This window comes from Monodelphis domestica, chromosome 3 (genome assembly GCF_027887165.1).
Source record: "Monodelphis domestica isolate mMonDom1 chromosome 3, mMonDom1.pri, whole genome shotgun sequence".
NCBI classification, from domain to species: Eukaryota; Metazoa; Chordata; class Mammalia; order Didelphimorphia; family Didelphidae; genus Monodelphis; species Monodelphis domestica.
This window is the reverse complement of record NC_077229.1, coordinates 47,047,439-47,069,642: the sequence shown is the minus strand read 5'-3', so window position 1 is coordinate 47,069,642 and position 22,204 is coordinate 47,047,439. Positions and strand designations below refer to the sequence as shown.

At 43.2% G+C, this 22,204-nt stretch overlaps 1 protein-coding gene across 3 annotated transcripts in view; it reads right to left on the bottom strand.

Annotated features, from left to right (window-relative positions):
• CCDC62 (coiled-coil domain containing 62) overlaps positions 1 to 22,204 on the bottom strand; it is a 63,088-nt gene that overhangs the window by 23,084 nt on the left and 17,800 nt on the right. For all 3 annotated transcript variants that reach the window (XR_465966.3, XM_007489899.3, XM_007489900.3), the window contains exons 7-9: positions 6,110 to 6,198; positions 4,756 to 4,856; positions 1,916 to 2,650 (exon numbers count right to left, since the gene is read on the bottom strand). Coding sequence is in view for 2 of the 3 variants with exons in the window: in XM_007489899.3 (XP_007489961.1) it covers positions 1,916 to 2,650; positions 4,756 to 4,856; positions 6,110 to 6,198 (925 nt within the window). In the remaining variant the exon portion in view is untranslated. The remainder of the gene's footprint in view (positions 1 to 1,915; positions 2,651 to 4,755; positions 4,857 to 6,109; positions 6,199 to 22,204) is intronic.

Below are 22,204 nucleotides of genomic sequence, written 5' to 3'. Positions count from 1 at the left end.
TTTCCCATGGCGACCACTTATTTTGATTTTAAGTCAAAAAACTAAAAATTTTCCTTACAGGTCACAAGGCTAGAAAGTATCTGAGGCCAAATTTGAACCCATGTCCTCCTGACTCACTCTACACTGTTCTAAAGCACTTCAGGATTGCTTCATTAAGGTAACTGAAATCTGACTTTCTCCTAAAGACCCTTCCTTGTCCTCCTCTCCGGTGTTTCCCTTTGCTCCTCACTGGCAGACCCTCTTCTATGAAGTTCACTGCATCTGCTTCTAGACCTGTAGGGCTGCCATTTCCCTCCAGGTCACTCTTCCTCCTTCCTCCATAAGTTCAAGATGTGGTTTCCAGTCAGCCTTTCTGCAAACCCCTTCCCTATCCTCATCTTGTGTGACAGCAATATTAAAGTCCATCCTTTGTCCTTTCCTTTGTTCAATCTCCTCAATGGCCATGTCCTCCAACTCAGCCATTCACAGTGTAGTCAACCATTCAGTTTCACAATCACACTACACTGTTCCCAACTTCCAATCTCAACTTGGAAATTTGCCCCTCTAAGCACACTCGTGCCTTTGTACCTCCTCCACTGTCTCTCCTTATAAGCTTGGGTTTCATCTTTCCCATGATTGCCCTCTCCTTGATACACATTATGTTTCAATCACTGATCTAGCTCTACCTTTCAGAATTTTTATTTACCTTCACTGCTAAGCTGTGTGCCTCCTCCTCCATGGAACCTTCTTCGGCACTTATCTCCCAGATGATTTTTCCCTCTTCCAATCTTCTTCTGACATTTTATTTGGATTTCACTCTCCCCCACCCGTCACTTTCTATCCACTATTGTTTAGTTGTGTACATTTCACATTCCCGTCCTCCCCACCACACCAATAAAATGCAATTTCCTCAGATCCCATCAAGTGGCAGAACTGGAATTCAAACCCAGGTCCTCTTTCCTTCAAGTACTAAATACTCTGCTGCCATACACATTGTTAAAAAAACCCTTACCTCACATCTTAAGATCAATACTAAGTATTATTTCCAAGGCAGAAGAGTGGTAAAGGCTACTAGGCAAATGGGATTGTGACTTGCCCAGAATCATATAACTAGGAAGTATCTGAAGCTCGATTTGAAGCCAAGACCTTCTGACTCCAGGTCTGAATCTTTATCCACTGAGTTACCCAGTTGCCCCCATTCAAATCTTGAATGGGACTCCAAGATCTAAATCTGGACATTTATTTTTAATTTACCAAGTTTGCCCCATTTGAGAGTTTAAAAAAGAATCTAACTATTCTATTCTAAATATTTTAAGCTATTCTCATTGGCCCTCTTAATCTATTTCCTTCCTTCAACGTCCATTCTCATCAACCTCATGGAGGCAGCTATGTTATAGCAGAAGGAAGGTCAGACCTTCCTGGAGGTGAGGAGGATCTGGATTCAAATCCCACCTCAGACACTAGCTATGTCACCATGGACAGTGGCTTCTGTGCCTCAGTATCCAGATCTGTAAAGTGAGGGGCTAGATCTGGCCTTTCAGGGGCCTTGCTTTCATTCATACTGTCTATATCTTGTATGGACATGGTCATCTGTATGCTTTCTCCTCCATTAGAAGGTAAACTACTTGAGGGCAGGGACTGTTCTTCACCTTGCCTTGTATAATACAGATAGTGATTAAGTGACTTTGCCAATTGACTGACTCACTTAAAAGCAGAAATTGTATTGTTTTCTCTCTGCATCCCTAGAGCTAAACAGAGCATGCACACAGAAGGCACTAAATAAATATTTTCTGAATGAAGACTATGTCAAAAGTCTTTTGTTGTTGTTGTTATTAGTTTTAAAATTCTGCTTTCTCTATGCCATAGGCATGAATAATATAACCAAATGGGGAATGGTGTTTATGTTGGGCATCTCCCCAAGGGACATAGAACTCACCTTTTGAAGGTGTGATACTTTATTCCACAGACACTCCTTGCACATGTGCAAACGGTCTTAGGTCGAACAGTTCTCTCTACTTTAGAAGGCTTGAAAATCCTCATCCACTCTAAGTCAGAGACAGAGCCTCGAGCCGAGGTTTCAATGACGAAGTTACTGGGGTGGCAGCATTTCGAGTCACAAATGTCTGAATCACTCAAAGAGCCCTCATTGAATTGAGAACAGGAGGTTTCTGTCATTTCTGTCACCTGCTCGTGACACTCCATTTCCACTCTGTCCACCTGCTTTGCTCTCGACAAGCCTGGGGTCACGTAGATGTTCAAATCGCAATGCTTGTGGTCGGGCATAAAGTGGTGGTGGTGCTCTCGGCTCAGAATCTCACTCTCGCTGCTCTTGGCTTTCATACCGCTTCTGCATATTGTATTTCTCCTTTTAGACTCAGCTGGGTTTGTGGAAGTAAACTGTACTTTCTCCTTCGTGAGCAGGGGCCTTTGCCTTTCTAGTGAATCTTTTGGAAAAATGGCTGGAGCGCCAGTGCAATTTTCTTCCCCATACAAAGGATAATGAACTCTCCTGTCTTCTTTGCATGAATCGTAACCGCTCTTTTCTGGCCTATAATGTTGAACTTGGGAGGTCTCAAACTCGTGATCCCTCACATACATCTTCGGATTTCCCTCTCTCTTAATGATGACTTTGGGGTTGTTACTTTCAAGATCTGTTACACTCATTTCTCTGCTATAATGACATTACAAAGAAGGAAGCTTGTGATCTATGTTTGACACTATTACACATTCTACTCATTTCATATAGACCTCATTGATACAGACCAATCTTTCAGGTAATTTGGTCTGACGGGCACATGGCCAACCCATGCTGACAAGATGGGCATCTTTCAAGGCCCTGTTCAAGCCCCAGAGGCTCCCGGGACACCTTCTCCCCCTTAAGTCCCAGTGTAGGCTGCACTTTGCCTCACCCAACTTCCACTGTGTTTACTTGGATAACACAATGACTCCCTTCCTCTTTATTCTCTGACTGCCCATACTAGAAGATCTAGGAGCTCATTAACGATTGCTTTGTGCATACAACCAGCTATCTGTTTTGTGTGGGCATGGCTGATCTTCCCAGGGCCACCAGGAGTTCCTCTTGGGCAAGGACTACATTTGACATATATTGACAAACGTAACTAGCTCCCAAATGGTGGCATCTCCCAAAAAGGGAGCAACTTGTAGGTTCCCAAATGCTCCCTGGGCACCAGTTCACTGGCTCTTGACCACAGTTCTTTTAGGTAGGTGATGTAAGGATCATTACTCACATCTTAGGGAGGAGCAAACAGAAGTTAAGAGAAGACGAAGGTCTTGCTCAGGGTCCCCCAGCTGGGGAGGAGCAGTGCCAGGGTTCATATCTAGATGCTCTGATCCCAGACTAGGGCAGGGAGTTTTCCAATTTGCAGTAAAACTCATCACCAGCCTAATGCTGCCCCATGAGTTCTCCCAGGGTAGAAGCTTGGGGATCAGAAACATCAGAAACAGGGCTGCTTCACCTTCCTGTTCATAGGGTGTGAAGGAAATAGCACAGGATCTATGGTCTTGGATGCAGAGCAGCCATGGGGCACAAGGACAAGAGGCAGCCACTGCATTCATCCTCTTTGCAGCCAGCGGCGAGCAATACTACCCCTGAGGGTGGTGTTGCCCTGTGAAGAAGAGTGTGGGGCTGGGAACATCTCCCTCCACTTGACGGGGCTTCCTTGCAAAACAGCTGCCATGGAAATCCAAATTTAAATACATTTTACTTATATTATTATTATTGTTATGATCAATAACAACCCCTGACATATGGGAGGGTTTTTTAAAGCTTTCGAAGCCTTTTCCATCCATTACCAACCCTGTGCAATCGCAATTAGCATAGGGCCTGGCACATAGTAGGTGCTTAACAAATAATCAGCCAATGAATGGATATTATCCCTATATTTCAGACAAAGAAAATTAGTGTGGAGTCTATACTGAGGTCTCTTAAGCTGGACGTGTACTTCAGATCTGCTCCCAGGTATTTCCATGGGGGTCAGGCATGGCACTTGCTCCTTTCACGGGAATGCACAATGCTATCACTACCAAATTCAGCTGCAGTCTCAAAGCAGAATTCTGGCTATCAGGGAACAGTACAAGTTCTTGCAAATAAAGAAATGCTAATGAGGCCTTACGTCATTGTACCAAAATAAGAAGTCCTACTGTTTAAAAAAGGCACTTGTTCCAAATCATCTGTCAGAGTCTATGGCCCCAGGAAAATGCTCTACAGGCATTCCCTCCCAGCCACTTGGCCTCTCCACCTCCGTCTGCCTTCGATCTTTCCTGTGTCACATTTGCCTCAAAGCACAGAGCCCTAAACTCTGAACAGATCCACAATGTGTGTTATATGGGAATAATAAGCTATTGGTTGCAGGATAACAACTTAACAGGTGTCTGGTATAAAATTCCCTGGTATGGTCAGTATACCTGGGGCCTTGGTCCAGCTCCATCATTCGTTAGGGGCACTGGGCAAGGCACTGAAGCATCCATTTCCTCTTCAGTAAAAAGGGGTAATCATCATTGGCTTGGCAGGCAGAAGCCTAACTCCTAGGGCTGTTGTGAGGACGGCAAGAGAGAGTGGAGGAGGGCTGTCCAAATGGGACATAGTGATCCCACTCTTCCATCCACTAACTGAACTAATCGGCTGCTGGTGGTAAGAGACGCCTCGTTCTCAAAATACCAAAGAAGGAGGAAGCCCACGAGAATGACCCTGGTCCCATTCTGGCTGCAAGCCCCTTGGCAGCCCCTCCTTTGCCTCAGAAGGCACCTGTTCTGTACCTGGTCTCATGAATCCGTGATTCATCCATCCTTGAGTCATCCCTACAATTTTCTGCAGTGAAATGAAGAAATTGCAGATCACTTTGCTGCTTGACATATACCTATGCACAGACATAGAGAGATGAACAGAGTTTTTAATCTAAAGAATTCAATGGCATCACTGGAAAGGTCTAACACAATTTCCTAAGGAGTTAAAGCCAGGAGCCCTTGCTTCTCCAAGGTCCCATGAAGACTTCTCCGCATGACATGGCAAGGAGAGTCTGATCCGTAGAGTGTGCTATCAGAAGAAAAGCACGTCCAAGCTTATTTTTCCTGATCTCTTGGACTTTGTCTCCAAAAATATCTATTTATGCACACGCACACCCCTACACAAAGAGAGGGTGGGAGTGAGCAGGCTGCAGCACGTTCCACTAAGGGTCTGTGCATAAGAAACAGGCATGCAGGACCAGAAAAGAAGGTAGAGTAGGCCTGTGGTGAAAGGGTGCGCAGCGCCTCCGAGATGTTCTGGGGGAGGGGAGGAAGGGTCAGGCAGATCCTTGAGGAAGAATGTGGACAAGAATCAGACAGGACAAGAAGGTTCCTTGAAGGTTGGGCTCCTGAGAGAAGGCAGAGAGCTGTGCAGGAAGGATGGAACATTCACATAGTTGTTATTTGTTATCATCACTTAATTAACTGCCTGGAATGCTAGAGAATGTCTGTCCAACTTGACAGGTGCCATATGAGGGAGAGGCAGAGAAGTGTTTTTGAAAGAGTAAACACAAATGGCATGGTCTGAAAGGAGCAGGTGAAGGGGAAAGTGGAAGGACATGTGTGGGCACACTCTTACGGTTAACCATTTAAAAAGAGTGAGAATAAGGGCATGAAATGTGGATCCTACGAGCCCATTCTGCAGTAGGTACACGGGGAGTAAGTTCTAAGAGCAAGAAAAGGAAGGTGATGCTGACTGTGGAATGCAGAGCTGAGAGATTGAGGGTCCCGAGTTCGAGATTGATCACCACGGATTGTTATTAACATTTGCGGGGTACTGGGATGACCAGGTCCTGGAAGATGTAGACAGCTGACTGCCACAGCTCTGAGCCCCAAATAGCTGCTCTGTGGGAAAAGGGTAGAACATAATGGCCCCAGAGTCTGGATGGGAGCATATTTAAGGGCAAGTGGAGGAATATCTATGAATATGCATGCGTGCAGGTCTACACAGCATGAAGAATTTATGTGTGATCTGGCTGGCTGGAGGGAACACATAACTTCCACTCTGACCATATTACAGCCCAGTAAAAATGGCTGAGGAGAATACAGACATATATACCTAATGACTTTGGCAAAACTAAAGCACAAATCATAATTAGATCCATACCTGTCTCAGATTATGCAGTTCAGTATCAGTTCGTTCTTGCTTTGATTTTGCGATATCTAGTAATTGTTCTTTCCTCTTTTCTCTCTCAACTGTTTCAAAACAAATAGTATTAAAATATTTTTCTAGCCATAAAAACAAAATCTTCTCATGTTCAGAAGTTCAATTTTCAAATCCAATCAAGGCTCCTCATTTCTGAAAATCAGCCTATCTTCACAAATGGGATGTTCCTTTTTATTCTTGAATGGCTTAAAAATAACAAGAGCTATTTGTCCTGCTGGGATTACACAAAAGTCTGTTGTGTCTTTCTTTTTTAACCCTTACCTTTTGTCTTGGAATAAATACTGTGTATTGGTTCCAAGGCAGAAGAGATTAAGTAACCTGCCCAGGGTCACACAGCTGGGAAGTGTCTGAGGCCAGATTTGAACCTAGAACCTTCCATCTCAAGGCCTGGCTCTCACTCCACTAAACCACCCAGCTTCCCCTCTGTTGTGTCTTTGCTAAAAGCCCAAGAGAATACTGCAGACCAGGATATCTGGATGACACTTCTCTTTCACCATGGATGCAGGTCATTAAGACCTGAACTTTTTGACCCACATCATGATGTTACATTCTGCTACAGTTTTCATCTTCTTTATTCCTTCATAGTAAATCCTTTATACCAAACACTGGGTTAAATTGTAAATAACTGCCCCTTTTCTAAAACCAGGCCATGGGGAGTCACAGAGATTAGCAACATGTTTCAGAATTTTGCAAATGAGAATCTTTTCAGTAGGAGTCTAACAAACCATCCCAAGAACTCAATATTATCTTTTTTTTTTTAACCCTTACCTTCCATTTTGGAATCAATACTGTGCATTGGTTCCAAGGCACAAGAATGGTAAGGGCTAGGCAATGGGGGTTAAGTGACTTGGCCAAGGTCACACAGTTGGGAAGTGTCTGAGGCCACATTTGAACCGAGGACCTCCCATTTCTAGGCTGGCTCTCAATTCACCGAGCTACCCAGCTGTGTCCCCCCCCCCCCCCCCCGAGAATTATCTTAAGGAGAGAACAATCCTAAAATATGGGAATGCCAATTCAACACATATTTGGGTAGTATAGTGGCTTTTCTTGAATTGCTAATTATTCATTTGTCAACATTGTTAAATTAATGGATTACTGACATGTTTGGCTTTAAAGTTCTTAATAACATATTCTGACAAATCAATCCCTTTTTTTTTTTAAACCCTTACCTTCAGTCTTTAGTCAACACTATGTATTGGCTCCAAGGCAGAAGAGTAGTAAGGGCTAGGCCATGGGAGTTAAGTGACTTGCCCAGGGTCACACAGCTAGGAAGTGGCTGAGGCCAGATTTGAACCTAGGACCTCCTGTCTCTAGGCCTGGCTCTCAATCCACTGAGCTACCCAGCTGCCCCCCAAAACAATCCCTTTCTAATAAATAATCTACTTCAAAAAATTGCCCAATTTTTAAAATGTTAAATAAGTTTCCCCATCCATATGATACTACTTTGATGCCTTCTGCTGATATGGAAGTGACCCTTGAGCTCTGGAAGGCCGGGCCAGCAAACTGTGAGCTACTAGGCTGGAAAGGATTCTGGCCTGACCCCGGCATCCGACCAGGTCTGTTTTCTGAGGACCAGCTTGACTCACTACTCACAGAGAGGCTTGTTCCTAGGATACTAGCCACCTCTTGATGAATGACTTTTGGCCATGCAACCCATGAAACCAAGAAAAATAAAACATGGCCCTGTGGGCTGGGAAGTCCCTTCTGCTTATGCAGTGACCATGGGAAAGTATCAGAAAAAGGGGCAGAGGAAGCTAAGAATCACACAGATTTTAGACAATCCATAAAATCAGCTTGATCATTGACACCCTAACGGTGAGACCTTCTCCACTGACAAACGTGGAGTTGCTAAATCAAATAAGTCTTGACATTCTTGTTAGAAATGAAAACCAGGAGATGAAAGTGAAGCGCTAAAAACAAAACAAAAATGGAAAAGATTTGCCAAAAAATCTTTTCACAAACTGTTTTCTTCGTTAAACATAGTAGCGTCGCCACACTTGGACCCTAACATTACAGTCTCTGAGGAGAACAACAATAAAAGGAAAGATAGCTAGATTGGAACAAGGGTATGTCGATGAGCTCTGAGATCTGGACTGGAGGTCACACAACTGGAAAGGCCTGGAGGGACAAAGGAATGGGGAAAAGATCAGACCTTGTTAACACAAAACAAACCAGAAGTTGAACAAAAGGACATCAATAACCCTCACCTACAAACCCAACTCTCCTGATGCTGTAATGAGAATCATATACAGAGATCAAAGGTACGTTGAGTCAATCAACAATCAGCAAATCTTTCTTTCATAAACCTTTACTTCAGATTTACAATCAATGCTATCGATTGCAAGGCAAAAGAGTGGTAAGGGCTAGGCAAAAGGGGTTAAGAGACTTGTTCAGGGTCACACAGTTAGTAAGTGTTTGAGGCCACATTTGAACCCAGGACCTCATGTTGCTAGACTTGGCTCACCAGCTAGCTGTCCCAGCAAGTTTTTTTTTTTAACTCATACCTTCTGTCTTAGAATCAATACTGTGTGTTGGTTCCAAAGCAGAAGAGCAATAGGTGGAGGCAACTGGGATTAAGTGACTTGCCCAGGGTCACATAGCTATGAAGTTTCTGAGTCCAGATTTGAACCCAGGACTTCCTATCTCTAGGCCTGGCGCTCTATCCACTGAGACTCCTGGCTTCCCCAGCAAATATTTCTTGGGCAGTTACAATGCGCCAGGCACTGTGCCAGGAGTTGGGGATGAGTACAAAGAATGAAATAATCCCAACATGATAAGTTTATACCCTAGTTCAAGGAACATATACATAGAGAAATATATACAGCATAAATACACACACACACACATGCAGAAATATATACAGTTCATACACACATACAAGATAGTTAGGGAAGGAAGGCAGCAGTTGGGAGATCAGGAAAAGCCTCGGGCAGAATATGGCACCTGAGCTCCTTCTTACAGGAAGAGATGAGATCATTAGCAGAGAACAAGGGACATTCAGGAATGCATTACATCTTTAGCATTTCACAATTAACTAAAAGATATAGAGAATAGAAGATCCTCCTTGCTTATTGTCTGCGGATGCTGAAAAAGTATTTGAGTCCAGAGAAAAGTGCCTTATAAGCTCATTTACGAGACGGCTCTCCTCCATTCAGGAAGATCATGGAAGGCAGAGCTGTTTCAGGACCCTGATCATAACCATCAGGCAAGGTCCAAGACAAGAAGATGCATGCTTGCCAAAGGGATCTGCTGCTGAGATGGAGGAGACCCAGCTTCTCGGAATAAAGGACATGGACTGTCCTCCAGATACTGTTATGTGTGGATAACTTTGGGCCCTAAGAAGTCACATTGTTTTGGAGATCTATAATCACTCAAAGGACTTTGGCCTGTCCATCCACAAAAGAAAGTTCAAGCAGATGAAAAATATCTACTGTCTAAATTTCAACATGCATTTGTATGGACACCCATACAGAATGGGGGGGGGGGGACTATTTTTGTGTCATGGACCACTTTCACAGTTGAGTGAAGCTTATGCGTTCCTCAAAATAATGCTTTTAAATGCATTAAATAAAACACACAGGTTTGCAAAGAAACCAAGTAGATAAGAATACAGTTATCAAAAGGTTATGGCTTCTGGGTGAAGAAACTGTACTCTAGAAGCAGTAGATAGTGCAAAAGACAGAACTCTGGGCTTGGAGTCAGGAGGACCCGAGTCCAAATCCAGGCTCAGATACTTCCTAGCTGTGTGACCCTCGGCAAATCACTTTACCTTTCTGCCTTGGTGTCCTCATCTATAAAATGGAGACAATAACAGCATCTACTTCCCGTGGTTATAGTGAGAATTGACTGCCTCTAAAGCAGCTGACACAGTGCCTGCTTAACAAATGCTTGCCCCTTTCCCTTCACCTTTCTAGAGCTTTCTCCTCAGTATATCTGGGACAGACAATACAGAGAGAAAGCAAGTTCAGTTCAGAGTGGAACAGAAGAAACAGAATGACCTGAATACCTTCAACAGCTCCTTTGATGACCCCAAATTTCCCATGAAAGACTGGCTTTTTAATATTATCATTCCCCTGGGGTTGATATATAGCAGCAAGTTATGGAAATGTCTATCTCCAAAGACAAAAAGGAGTCTCATCCAAAAGGACACTGGAGAGGTATATGGGAAATATGAGCAGTGTGCAACACCTAATCACCAGTCAAAAATGTCACCAAAGAGCGGGATAATAAGAACAAAAATATGGGCTCACCCTGTGACCCAAAGGAGGGAAGTCAGACAGCAGAGGATGGGGCGGGCTTCCCTGCTATACTCACAAGGCCAAGAGAGGGGAAGGAAGGCCTCTGGCACATTGGTGGGCCCTAGGGGGCAAGCGTATGAGAGGCCATGGATGGAGTGTGACTTCTATCTGTGGGGGGAACAGATGAGGTTAAAGGCCTGCCAGAAATCAAATATCTGAGAGAGCAAAACCACCTCCCAGACATGGGGACTTGAATGAGATGATTCAAGTGAAAACTGAAATTGTGCCCAAGGCAATCCAGGCATGTTACAGACATCTAAATCATCCTTAGATTGAAGTGTTTTTAAAAATAGATTCAAAACACAAGGTTAATATTTTTGATGATGTGGCTTTCTGAAAGACTCTAAGGTAACGATATCTGTGGTCTTCCTCTAAGTCCCTACACATCACCTTTCTCATTTATGAAGCATGAACACTTTTTATCTGGAAAGAGTCACAAAGAATCCCAAAAAGGTTAGGGGATTATTTATTTGGAATGTCACAAAGGTATTGTTATCTTCTACAAAAACAACAAACCCTGTATCTACATGGCCAGTCGAGCAGCAAAAATATGTTCCCAGTCGTAAAGGAGACGATCAAATTCATCTCATAGAACCATAACTCTAGAGCACGGAGGGACCTCAGAGACCAATCAGTCTGATCTCCTTTTAAAGATGAAGAAGCTGAGAACCAAAGATGTGATGTGACTTGTCTGACTTAACACAGGTAATAAATAAAATGGTTCCAGAATCAATGTTTTTTCTCCTGTTTGAAAGTTCCTTTCATTCTCTTGGGAGTCACATGAATCATTTCCACTTTCACTCCCACTGGCCTAGTTTAGACCCTTGTTGTCATCCACTTTCTATGGCCTCCTAATAGGTCTTCGTGCCTGTAGACTCTGTCCCCTTCTGATTCATCTCACACCCCACTACCAAAGTACTGTTCTGACAAGAATACTCTTCTGCCTAGAAAACTCCCCACTGTCTACAAAAAAACCTAAACTCATCCCGAATGGAAGACTCTCCACAATGAGACACCCAATTCATCTTTCCAATTTTCTTCCTTTTCTTTGCTTCAGCTAAGCTGCAGTATTTTCTTGAGAATTTCCTCCTGACTTGGTATCTACCTTTCAAGAACCAACTTGATGTTAATTCCTTCCTGGTCTTCTCTGATACTGCCAAGATAGAATGAATCTCTATATCTACCATGTGTTTACTACTGTATTTATCACATTATGCCTTGAATAAGATTTTTTTAAAAATGCTTACCCTCTGTATTAGAATTAATACTGAGTATCAGTTCTAAGACAGAAGAGTGGTATGGGCTAGGCACCTGGAGTTAAGTGACTTGCCCAGAGTCATATAGATGGGAAGTGTCTATGGCCAGATTTGAACTCGGGACCTTGCATCTCTATCCAGTAAGCCCCCTAACTGTCCTGCTTAGATTGGATTTCAATGCATCTTAGATTGGGAACAATTGAAGAGGCCATCAAGTCTAACCCATAGCTGGTCCAATCAGTAACACAGCCACTGCTTAAAGTTCTCCCCTCTCCATGCAGTCCATGCCTCTTTGAGACATTCGGTGTTTCTTCTCTTCTAACATCGAGCTTTGCTCTACCTCTTGATAACTTCTGCCCATTTTTAAAAAACGTTCATCTATTGCTACTAATTCTGCCCTTTGGGACCAAGGGGAACAAGCCTTATCCTTTCTCTTTTGGGAAAGCTTCAAATAATTGAAGACAGATGCCTGAGCTTTCTCTTCTCCAGGTAAAATCTTTTTCAACTGATCCTCGTGTGGGGTAGACTCAATACTGCCCTTCTCTGGGCCCTCTCCATCTGATCCAACTCTTTCTGGACCTGGAGCACCAGGAGCTGATAGTCTGACTTGAATGTGACACTTATCTTCAGGAGAATCCCAAGGTCACATCAGCTTGCTTTGCTGCCCCATGACAATGATAAATTATGGCTAATGTTTCTATAGGGCTTACTATGCGGCATGCATTGGGTTAAATGCTTTATAATTATTATCTCATGGAGAAGTTAGGGAGCACTAGGCCTGGAGTTCAGAGGACCTGTGTCCAAATCTGGCTCCAGACACTTCTTAGCTGGGTGACTCTGGACAAGCCACTTAACCTGGATTGCTAAACCATTGTCTCTATTGTCTAAGGCAGAAGGTCAAGATTTAAAAAACAAAACAAGTATTATCTCATTTAATCTTCACAACAACCCTGAGAAGGTGGCTGCTAAAATTATCCCCATTTTATAGCTGAGGAAACTGAGCCAAACAAAGGTTGAGTGACTTACCCAGGGCACACAGCTAGGGAGTGTCTGAGGCCAGATTTGAAACTAGGTCTTCCTGATTCCAGGCCTAGTGCTCTATCTACTGTGCCAGATAGCAGCCTCAACATTGTGGATTACTACTGAGCTTACCATCTACTAACATCCCCAGATCACTTTCATTCAAAATGTTGACTATCTAGTCTTCTCCCATCCCGTGCTTATAAAGATGATTTTTAAAACAAAATGTTAGACTTTATATTTATATGAACTAAATTTCAGCCTGTTAGTTTGAGTCTGATCTTTTAGCCTATTAAGATCTGTTTGGATCCTGTCCTTTTGTCACACAGTGTTAGCTATTCCTAACTTTTTGACAATAGCAAGTTTAATGAACATACCCTCTATGCCTTTATCTAAGTCATTAATAAAAATGTTCAAGGGGGCAACTAAGTGGTTCAGTGGACAGAATGCTAGGCCGAGAGAGAAGAGGTCCTGGGTTCAAATCTGGCCTCAGATACTTCCTGGCTGTGTGACCCCAGGCAAGCCACTTCACCCCCATTGCCTAGCCCTTACCACTCTTCTGCCTTGGAACCAATACACAGTATTGACTCCAAGAAGGAAGGTAAGGGTTTAAAAAAATGTTCAACTACCCAGGGCTAAGCACAGATCCCTAGGTCACTTCCTTGGAGACTTAGTTCCAACCTGACACCCAACCATTAATATGATTCTTTCTAAGAAATCATCCAACCAGTTCCAAATCTATATAACTGCATTATTGTTTAGCCCATGTTTCTCTCTCTCCACTTTTTCCACAAAAAAGGGCATGAGCTATTTAATCAAATGCTTAGTAAAAATCTGGGTAACCTATTGCATGCAGAACTTCCCTGATCTACCAGTCTAGTAACCCTGTCCTAAAAAAGAAATGAGGTTAGTCTGGCATGACCTGCTCTTCATGATGTCCTTTGTGCTTATCACTTCCTTTTCTAAATGTTCACTAACATACCTTTAATGCTATGTTATAGAATCATCTCAGGAATCACAACCAAGCACACTGGCATATTCTATTATTTTCCCTCTTTTGAAAATCAGGGCCCATATCCTTTGGTAGCCCTGTAATGTCTTTCCTATTTTCTACAATACTTGAAATAAACTGTCAGTAGTTCAGCAACCTTCTCAAGGAATTATTTATTAAAAAAAAAAACAACCTTTACCTTTGGTCTTAGAATAGATACTAAGCATTAGTTCTAAGACAGAAAAGTGGTAAGGGTTAGGCAATTGGGGTTAAGTAACTTGCCAGGTTCACACAGTCAGGAAATGTCTGAAGTCATATTTGAACCCAGGACATCCTGTCTCCAAGCCTGGATTTCTATCCACTGAGTCACCTAACCTGTTCCCTATCCATGAATTTTTTCAAGCCCAAGAATGTAGTTCATCTAGACCAAGTGACTTAAATTTATCACAAGCAAATAGGTGCTACCTCATCACTTTTCTTTTCTTGGACAATAGCTCCCTATTTGTCATTTTGCCCTGTCTGTGCCAATCCATTGGTCATTCTTTGGCAGAGAAAATAGAAGTAAAATGCAAATTGGTCAGCTCTTCCTTCTCTCCTTTGTCAGTTATTATCATTCTAGTCTCCTTGAATAGCAGTCCTATCCATGTTCTGACTCCCTTTTCCTCTCAATATAGCTTTAATAAACACCTTGGGTGGTCCCAAGTCTTCCTTGGAGATCTCAGCTTATTCTGAGTTTTTGCCCTCTGGATGCTACTCTGACAATACTAAGTCACTGTTGTATTCATTTTCTGTTAATTTTTCTTGTTTGTGTCTTCTGCAAAGAGTTTTTAAAACTAAATTGGTGGTGAATACTCTGGGCAACCACACCAATTTGGGGAAAGAGAACAAGCATTAAAAAAAAAACAAAAAAAAAACCTTACCTTCTGTCCTCATAACAACTTACAAATTCTAAGGGCAAGGGCTCAGCAAACAGGGAGAAATGACTTGCCCAGGGTCACACAGCTAGATATTGTCTTAGTTCAGATTTGAACCCAATACCTCCCAATTCCAGATCTGACTTCTCCCCTGTGCTACCTTGCTGCCACTAGAACAAGCATTTATTAAGTACTTTTTATGTGCCAGATACTGTGCTCATCACATTATCACATTGGATCTTCATAACAACCCAAGAGGGGGTAGCTGGGAAGCTCAGTGGATTGAGAGCCAGGCCCAGAGATGGGAGGCCCTGGATTCAAATCTGACCTCAGACACTTTCCAGCTGTGTGACCCTGGGCAAGTCACTTAACTCCCATTGCCTAGCCCTTACCACTCTTCTGCCTTGGAGCCAATACATAGTATTGACTAAAGACTGAAGGTAAGGGATTAAAAAAAATTTTTTTTTTAAATAACAGCCCAAGAAAGTGAGTGCTATTATTATCCCTATTTTACAGATTAAGAAACTGAGGAAGACAGTGGTCAAATGACTTTCCCAGAGATACCATAGTTAAGAGGCATCTGAAGTCAGTCATCATTTTACTCTCTCTGCTTGAAAATCCTTGGTGGCTCCCCAGGAAGTACAACAGAGATTCAGAAGAAAGAAAAGTTGTTCTGTATCTAAAGCTATTTAAAGCCCTCTAATTTTGCTGTTTGAGTTACTTTGGTTCATAACCCCACTTCGAGTTTTCTTGGCAGATACTGGAGTGGGTTGCTATTTCTTTCTTCAGTGTATTTTACAGATGAAAAAACAGAGGCAAACAGGGTTAAGTGACGTGCTCAGTGTCACACAGCTATTAAGTGTCTAAGGCTGGATTTGAACTCAGGTCTTCCTGACTCCAGGCCTGGTGCGCTATCCACTATGCCATCCCTTTGCCTCTCACCTTTCTAGCTTTATCATGCAGTAATCACCTCTTGCATTCTACATTCCCACCAAACCTGACCCCTTTTCTGGGCTTTATTCCTTCAGTGTGCTGTCTCCCATACCTGTGTTCCCCTCCTCCCCTGTTGAAACCTTCCCTTTCTTCCAGGCCGCCTTCTCCAAGAAGTTCTCCCTGATTCCTCAGCAACAGCTTTAGCCACTCTGAGTCTTTCACCTATCTCTTTCTTTCTTCCTTTGCTTCTTTCTTTCTTTCTTTTTTTTAAAACCCTTACCTTCCATCTTGGAATCAATACTGTGTATTGGTTCCAAGGAAGAAGAGTGGAAAGGGCTAGGCAAGGGGGGGTTAAGTGACTTGCCCAGGGTCACACAGCTGGGAAGTGTCTGAGGCCAGATTTGAACCTAGGACCTCCCATCTCTAGGCCTGGTTCTCAATCCACTGAGCTACCCAGCTGCCCCCTCACCTATCCCTTTCTGAACATCTCCTATACTGGCACATTATCATTTGGGTTAGAGCTATTTGTGTGTCATCCTTCCTTGGCAGAGACTTCATCCTGTTTGCATCTTGCATTCAATCCAATCAGCTTTTTTAAAAAAAGGTCATTTGAATTCTAATGCAAATGTCTATAGCACAAAGTAAAGTGAAATGAAAATGTCTACAGTGAACAAAATAAGCTGTTTTAAGAGGGTTCAACTGAATTAAGATCAATATAGAACCCAGAGAAGTCATTTAACCCTACCTGCCTCAGTTTCCTCATTTGTCAAATGAGCTGGAGAAAGAAATGAACAACCATTCCAATGTCTTTGTCAAGGAAACCCCAAATAGGGCAGTGAAGTGGCTCAGTGGATAAAGGATAAAGGATAAAGGTCTGGATTCAGGCCTCAGACACTTCCCAGCTGTGTGACCCTGGGCAAGTCGTTTAACCCCACTGGCCTGACCTTTGTCCTTCTGTGTTAGACTTGTTACTAAGACAGAGAATAAAGGGTAAAAAAAAGAAAAGAGGGAAAAGAAAATCCCAAACAGGGTGACAAGGAGCTGGGCACAACTGAAAAATGCCTGTGAATGGCCCCAGCAGTTCCAGCACTGATGGGAATCAAGGGACAGCCACAAGCCCAAAGGCTGCTGCTGGCTGAAACTAACCAGGCAGGCAGATCCAAGGGCAGGAGCCCAGCCCTCTCCTGGCCTGCAAGGGTACCCTCTACTTTTCACTAGCCATTGGCTCCAGCATGTCACATGATGTCAACTGCTCAGTTTCCTTGTCTCTTACTTTCAAGCCATTTCCATCCAGTAATAAGAGTGGCCCCTGGTGGCAGAAAACGATATATTTTCCAACCTTAACCTCATCCCATAAAGTCAGAAAATGTCAGGGCTTTCAGCCATCGCTAGCTGCTATAGGCCACCCACATCCATGGTTTTCACACTGAGATTCTCTCTAAGGGCTTCAATGGCTCCAAGCTATGGACCGCTCCATTCTTGGGAAGAATCCAAATTGAAATTGTAGGTGGCCCCAGAGACAGAGGAGAGACCCAAGGTGTATGTGTGGCAGCTCTGGCGGTCCCACAGCTCCTTATCAGTGAGGAGTGATGTAAAGGCCTGCACTCAGTCAGGAAAGGAGGAGGCAGTGGGGAGAAGGAGAGGAAAGGCCATTTGTAGAGCTACGCTGGGATCCAAGAGGACAATCCCCAAGAGACAGCGTTGAGAACCAAAGTTGGCCTTATGGAAGGAAGGATGTGAGCAAGAATTTTGTGAGAGTGAGAAAGAGGCCCCAGACAGCAGCTCTCAGGCCCATTAAAGAATCCATTTTTAATCATCATGACCAAAAAGAAAACAGATAAAAGAGGGGAATAGGATGAGCACATTATTGTTACTCTAGTGAACTGTGTTCTAACCTTTAGCTCAAGTAAAAAGGTTTGTACTATGGGGTCCTTAATATTTGTAATAATGCTAAAAAGACAAGCAGGGGAAGGAATATTCTTCAATTACTTAAAAATCATTTGAACTTCGAAATTGTTTTAATATTTGCTAAGCTGGTGGCATGGGGGAGATTCCACTATTGCTTAATTATACATCTTTCAATATTTACTCAAAAGTTTTGAGATTTCAACCATGTGGGTCCTCCCTCCACTGGGTACACCAGCATGGATGGCACTCCCTCCCTCCACCATGGACTTCTGGGGTCCCCTCACCAAAATGAATCACTTGGTAGGTTATACTCTGGTAATAAGTTTGGCTGGTCCCAGAATTGAGGAACTTCACAACTGGAAGGGACCTCAGTAGCAACAAGACATCTGACAAGTGGACAGCCAGCCTCTGCTTGGAGACTTGCAATGAGGGGGAGATGGCTGAGGCAGGCCCTTCCACTTGTGGGGGTTGGAGGGGGTCTCTTTGTTAAGAAGCTTTTCTGGACATCCAGCCAAGATGTGCCTTGTTATTTCTGCCCTTTGGGGCCAGAATGACAAACCTCATCTTTCTTCCACATGAGGGTTATTCCAATGCTCTAAAAAATAGCTTTTACCTCTCCATTCCTTCTTCCCCCCAGGGTCCTCTCTTCTCCAGGTTAAACATTCTCTCTTCCTTCAATCAGTCCTCCTCTGACCTCAAGGCCCTTCCCCATTTGGGTTGCTCTTCTATGGACACTCTCCAGTATATTCTCTCTTTCTGTAGCCTTGAGGCTGCATTGGCTTTCTTGTCCACCATACTGCCCTACTGACTTGGACTGATCTTGTGAGTTCATTAGAACCCCCATACAGACATTAGAACCCCCATACAGACAAACCAAACTCTGCTGCCCCACCCCTTGGAATTATGGCAGGGATTTTTTTGGATCCAAGTGCAAGACTTCACATTGATTGCTATTAAATTTCTCCTTATTACAACTGGCACAGTGTTATAGCCTTTCAAGAATTTTAGGCCCCTGACTCTACCACTGAGTGAGGGAGCTCTTCCTCCCAGGTTTGTGTCATGTGCAAACTTGATAAGCATGCCAGTTGCGCTTTAGTCCAAGTATTGTTAAAAAAAAAACTCTATAGGATCCCAGAAACTATACAGGATTACAATCCCACAATTTAGCCCCAGAAACCACTTCATAACTAATGGCAAAAATAAGCTCAAGAATAAAATTCTTCCTTGTTGATTAAGCAGAAATTCCCAGGAGGACTCCACTGGTGACTTCCTTCCAAAATGACAGATAACCATTAATGACTTCTCTTTGAGCCCAACCATTCCAAACCAGCAGATATCAGAGAGCCCCATTATATAATCTGGACCAAATCTCCTAATATTTTCCACAATAATAAAATGAGATACTTGATTAAACGCTTTGCTAACATCTCCATAAATTCTTCTCTACAGTAGGTATCAAAAGGAAAATGAGGTTAGCTGTTTACAACCTGGTCTTCACAAAGCCAGTGTAGCTTCAGATGATCACTGCTGCATTTTCTAAATGGTCATTAGCCTTGACTTTAATTATACATTCCAAGAACACCAGACCTAGAGAAGGGAGGTCCTGGGTTCAAATCTGACCTCAGATACTCCCCTAGCTGTGTGATCCCAGCCAAGTCACTTAACCCTATTGCCTAGCCTTTACTGTTCATCTGCCTTGGAATGGATATTTAGTATCAATTCTAAATGGAAGGGAAGGGTTTACAAAATGATAGTAACAGATTCCAGAATTTTCCCAGGAATTGAAAACAAGTTCACTGGTCACCACCCATTTCCTCTGGACATTAGGCTAACCTTGGCCCTTCTCCAGCCCTGTGGGGTTCTCCTGGGTCCTGTTCTCCATGATCCTTCAATATCACTGGCAGTGGCTCAGCAATGGCATCTGCGTATTCTCTCATTACTCAAGGCTGCAGTTCGTCTGGGCCGGGAGACTTGAATTCCTCAAGGGGAGCTAGGTCCTCTCTTATCTCCTTACTTTTCTTGAGCATCACCTCCCTATTAGCCATTTTTGTTCTGTCCTAGGCCATCCAAAGGTCACTCTCCTTGGTAGAGAAAACAGAAGCAAAATCAGAATTGTGCGACTCAGCCTTCTCTCAGCCATCTCTTCACACTGCACCAGCCTCCCCAACAGTCCTGCGCTTTCTTTCTCTGAACCTCCTCTCCCCCCAACAGATCTCTGGGAGTTCTCTCTTTGTTGGCCTCAGCTGGCTTCCGAGCTCATATTGGAATGCCCAACATCCTCTTATCTACAGAACCACAGCACACTTCTCTTTTCATCCTGTTACTAAGTTCAGTACCGGTTAGGTAGTGAGCTCCCTGAGGCTCTGTACCATTGTCTACAGCCAGCTAATAGTTTTCTTCCTCATCAAAACTGTTTCCCTTTGTGCCTTCAGAATTTCATTCTTGAAAGCTTCCGGGCCTCCTAGGTTGGTCCCCATGTAGAATTTGGGGTTAAGGAAACTTACTTATCTTCCCTCTGAACTCTCTAACATCTGTTTTCACAAAGCTACACAACAAAGTAAGCTCAGCTTTCCTTTCCTTCATAATTATAAACTCATAAATTACCACTTTTTCCTGAGGTTTCCACAATTTTGACCCTAGAAGTGGCAAAAAATAAGCTCGAGAATAAACCTCTTCTTTGTTGGTTTCTCTACCCATCGAACAATAAAATTATTTTAAGATAAAGCAAGAAATGCTTTTGAAAGAGTGCAAACTCCACCATTACATGCTGCCTGTTTCCCAAACTGCCTCAGTTACTTCCTTTTTCTGCCCAGGTTGCCTACAAGACGACACCAACGACAAAACCATTTCTTTTTCTCCTTCTACTACTATCAGCCAAATGCACTCCACCTTATGCTTGCCCTCTCTGCTTCTTGGATTTCCTCATATGAGTAGATCTTCATGTTCCTCACTAATTGCCAAACTCTTTTCCCTACTGTTTCTTTCAAATCGTGTAAACCATGAGGTCATTTGGTATGATCCCACTGCAAAGTTATCTCCTTAAATTAAATCCTCTAGTACATCTTGACTACTGGCCTCACTTTGTACATTTGTGTATAGTCATTTGGAGATTCAAGTTTCACTATTGGTTCCTTCCTTGATTTTGATCTCCTATGAACTTTTGGGTGTCTTAGATATTATCCTTTTCACACTGTAGTTACTCTCAATGGTGTCTACTTTGGAATATATACATAGGAAGTTTCCTCTCCACTGTTGCTCCTTTTTATAGGGGAGATTGGATTTGCGAGACATCAGGAAAACACATTCTTACCAAAATCTGTTCGGTATATTACATCTTTGGCCAGAAATTCCTTATATTTGAAGCCTTGATCCAGAAATTCAAGTTCCAATTTCAGGCACCAACTTCTCAATTTGGCTGTTCATTTCCCAGATCTGCTCTTCTCTTTTGCATCCTTTGCCTTGGATGAGAAGTAGTGATGTAAGACCCCGGGGGTCTTCAGTTTCTTGTCCAATATTTCATCATCTTTGGCAAAATGCTTTCTCAATTACTTCTAGTAGTATCATTTATGCCCATGTATATCACCAAAATGGGTAGCAGTCATCTGTCTGGACAAGCTTGGTATATTCTCAGCTTTGTCTCATGTACATGGAAGCTCTTTTCCCATTTGCTGTTATCAGAGAGAACCATTCCTCAGCAAGAAGCACCACTATTCTGCCATTCTCACCTTTCCCAGATGGCCTCTCACCCAGTGCTACTCTACCATTACACCTTGGAGGAAAAGCAGCTGCTCATTCCCCAAAGCATGCAGCTTCCTCCTCTCTAAGGAAAGGATCCAGTTGGCTCATTTGTTGGTCCTTGTGATACCTTTCTGTTCTCTATCCTTCTGGCACAGGCTTGGTCTCTCCTCTGCTGCTCCTGGGCTCTAGGATTTTTAGGAACCCTTCATTCATCATCCCTGATAACCTGGAGCAGGGAGGCATTTCTCAAGCTTCTCACCTTTGCCTTCATTCTGTACTTAAATACAGTAGAAATCCAAACCCTCCAAATTGCTGCAAACTTCTTGTTCTCCCTTCTTAATGGCTGTGGGATGCTCAGATCTTGTCTTTCGACCTCTTTTGGGTGAGTATAGATCTGCAACATCCATTTGTGACCCCGAATACCCTAAATATCACACCCAACTTCCTTTTACTCCTCAACATCTGAATGGACAACACCAAACTTCTTTCCCTTCTCTTACTTACCTCCTATTTTGTCTTACCAATTTGCTTGACTTATCTTTCCTTACTTACCTTGCCTTCTTGATATCTCACTGGCTTCCTCTCTTTTGGTCCTAATCCTCCTCATCAGGGTCTCCTCTCAATCTTTCCCCCATTTCGGAAGGAGTTGATCAGAAGAGCCTGATCCCGTTTTAGCTGTTTCTTCCCACAGTGTAGCATGCTCTCCTTCCATTTTTTTTCCTCAGGTTCTCCCACATGTCTTCTCCCCAAATCTAATCTCTGGCTGTCTTCTCAAGTCCAAAGCCATTATCACCTTCACAATTTCCTCCTCTTTCTCATTCAGCTCAAGTCTCTAGCCTCTTCTGACACATACTTTTTCAGAAACCAGAAGGGATAATCCTTCCTCAGACAAAAGACACACACAGAGTATATCACTGGACCTATTCTGGAAGTCTCTCCTGCTTGGTAGACCTTCCCAAAATTTGTGCTCACTTAGT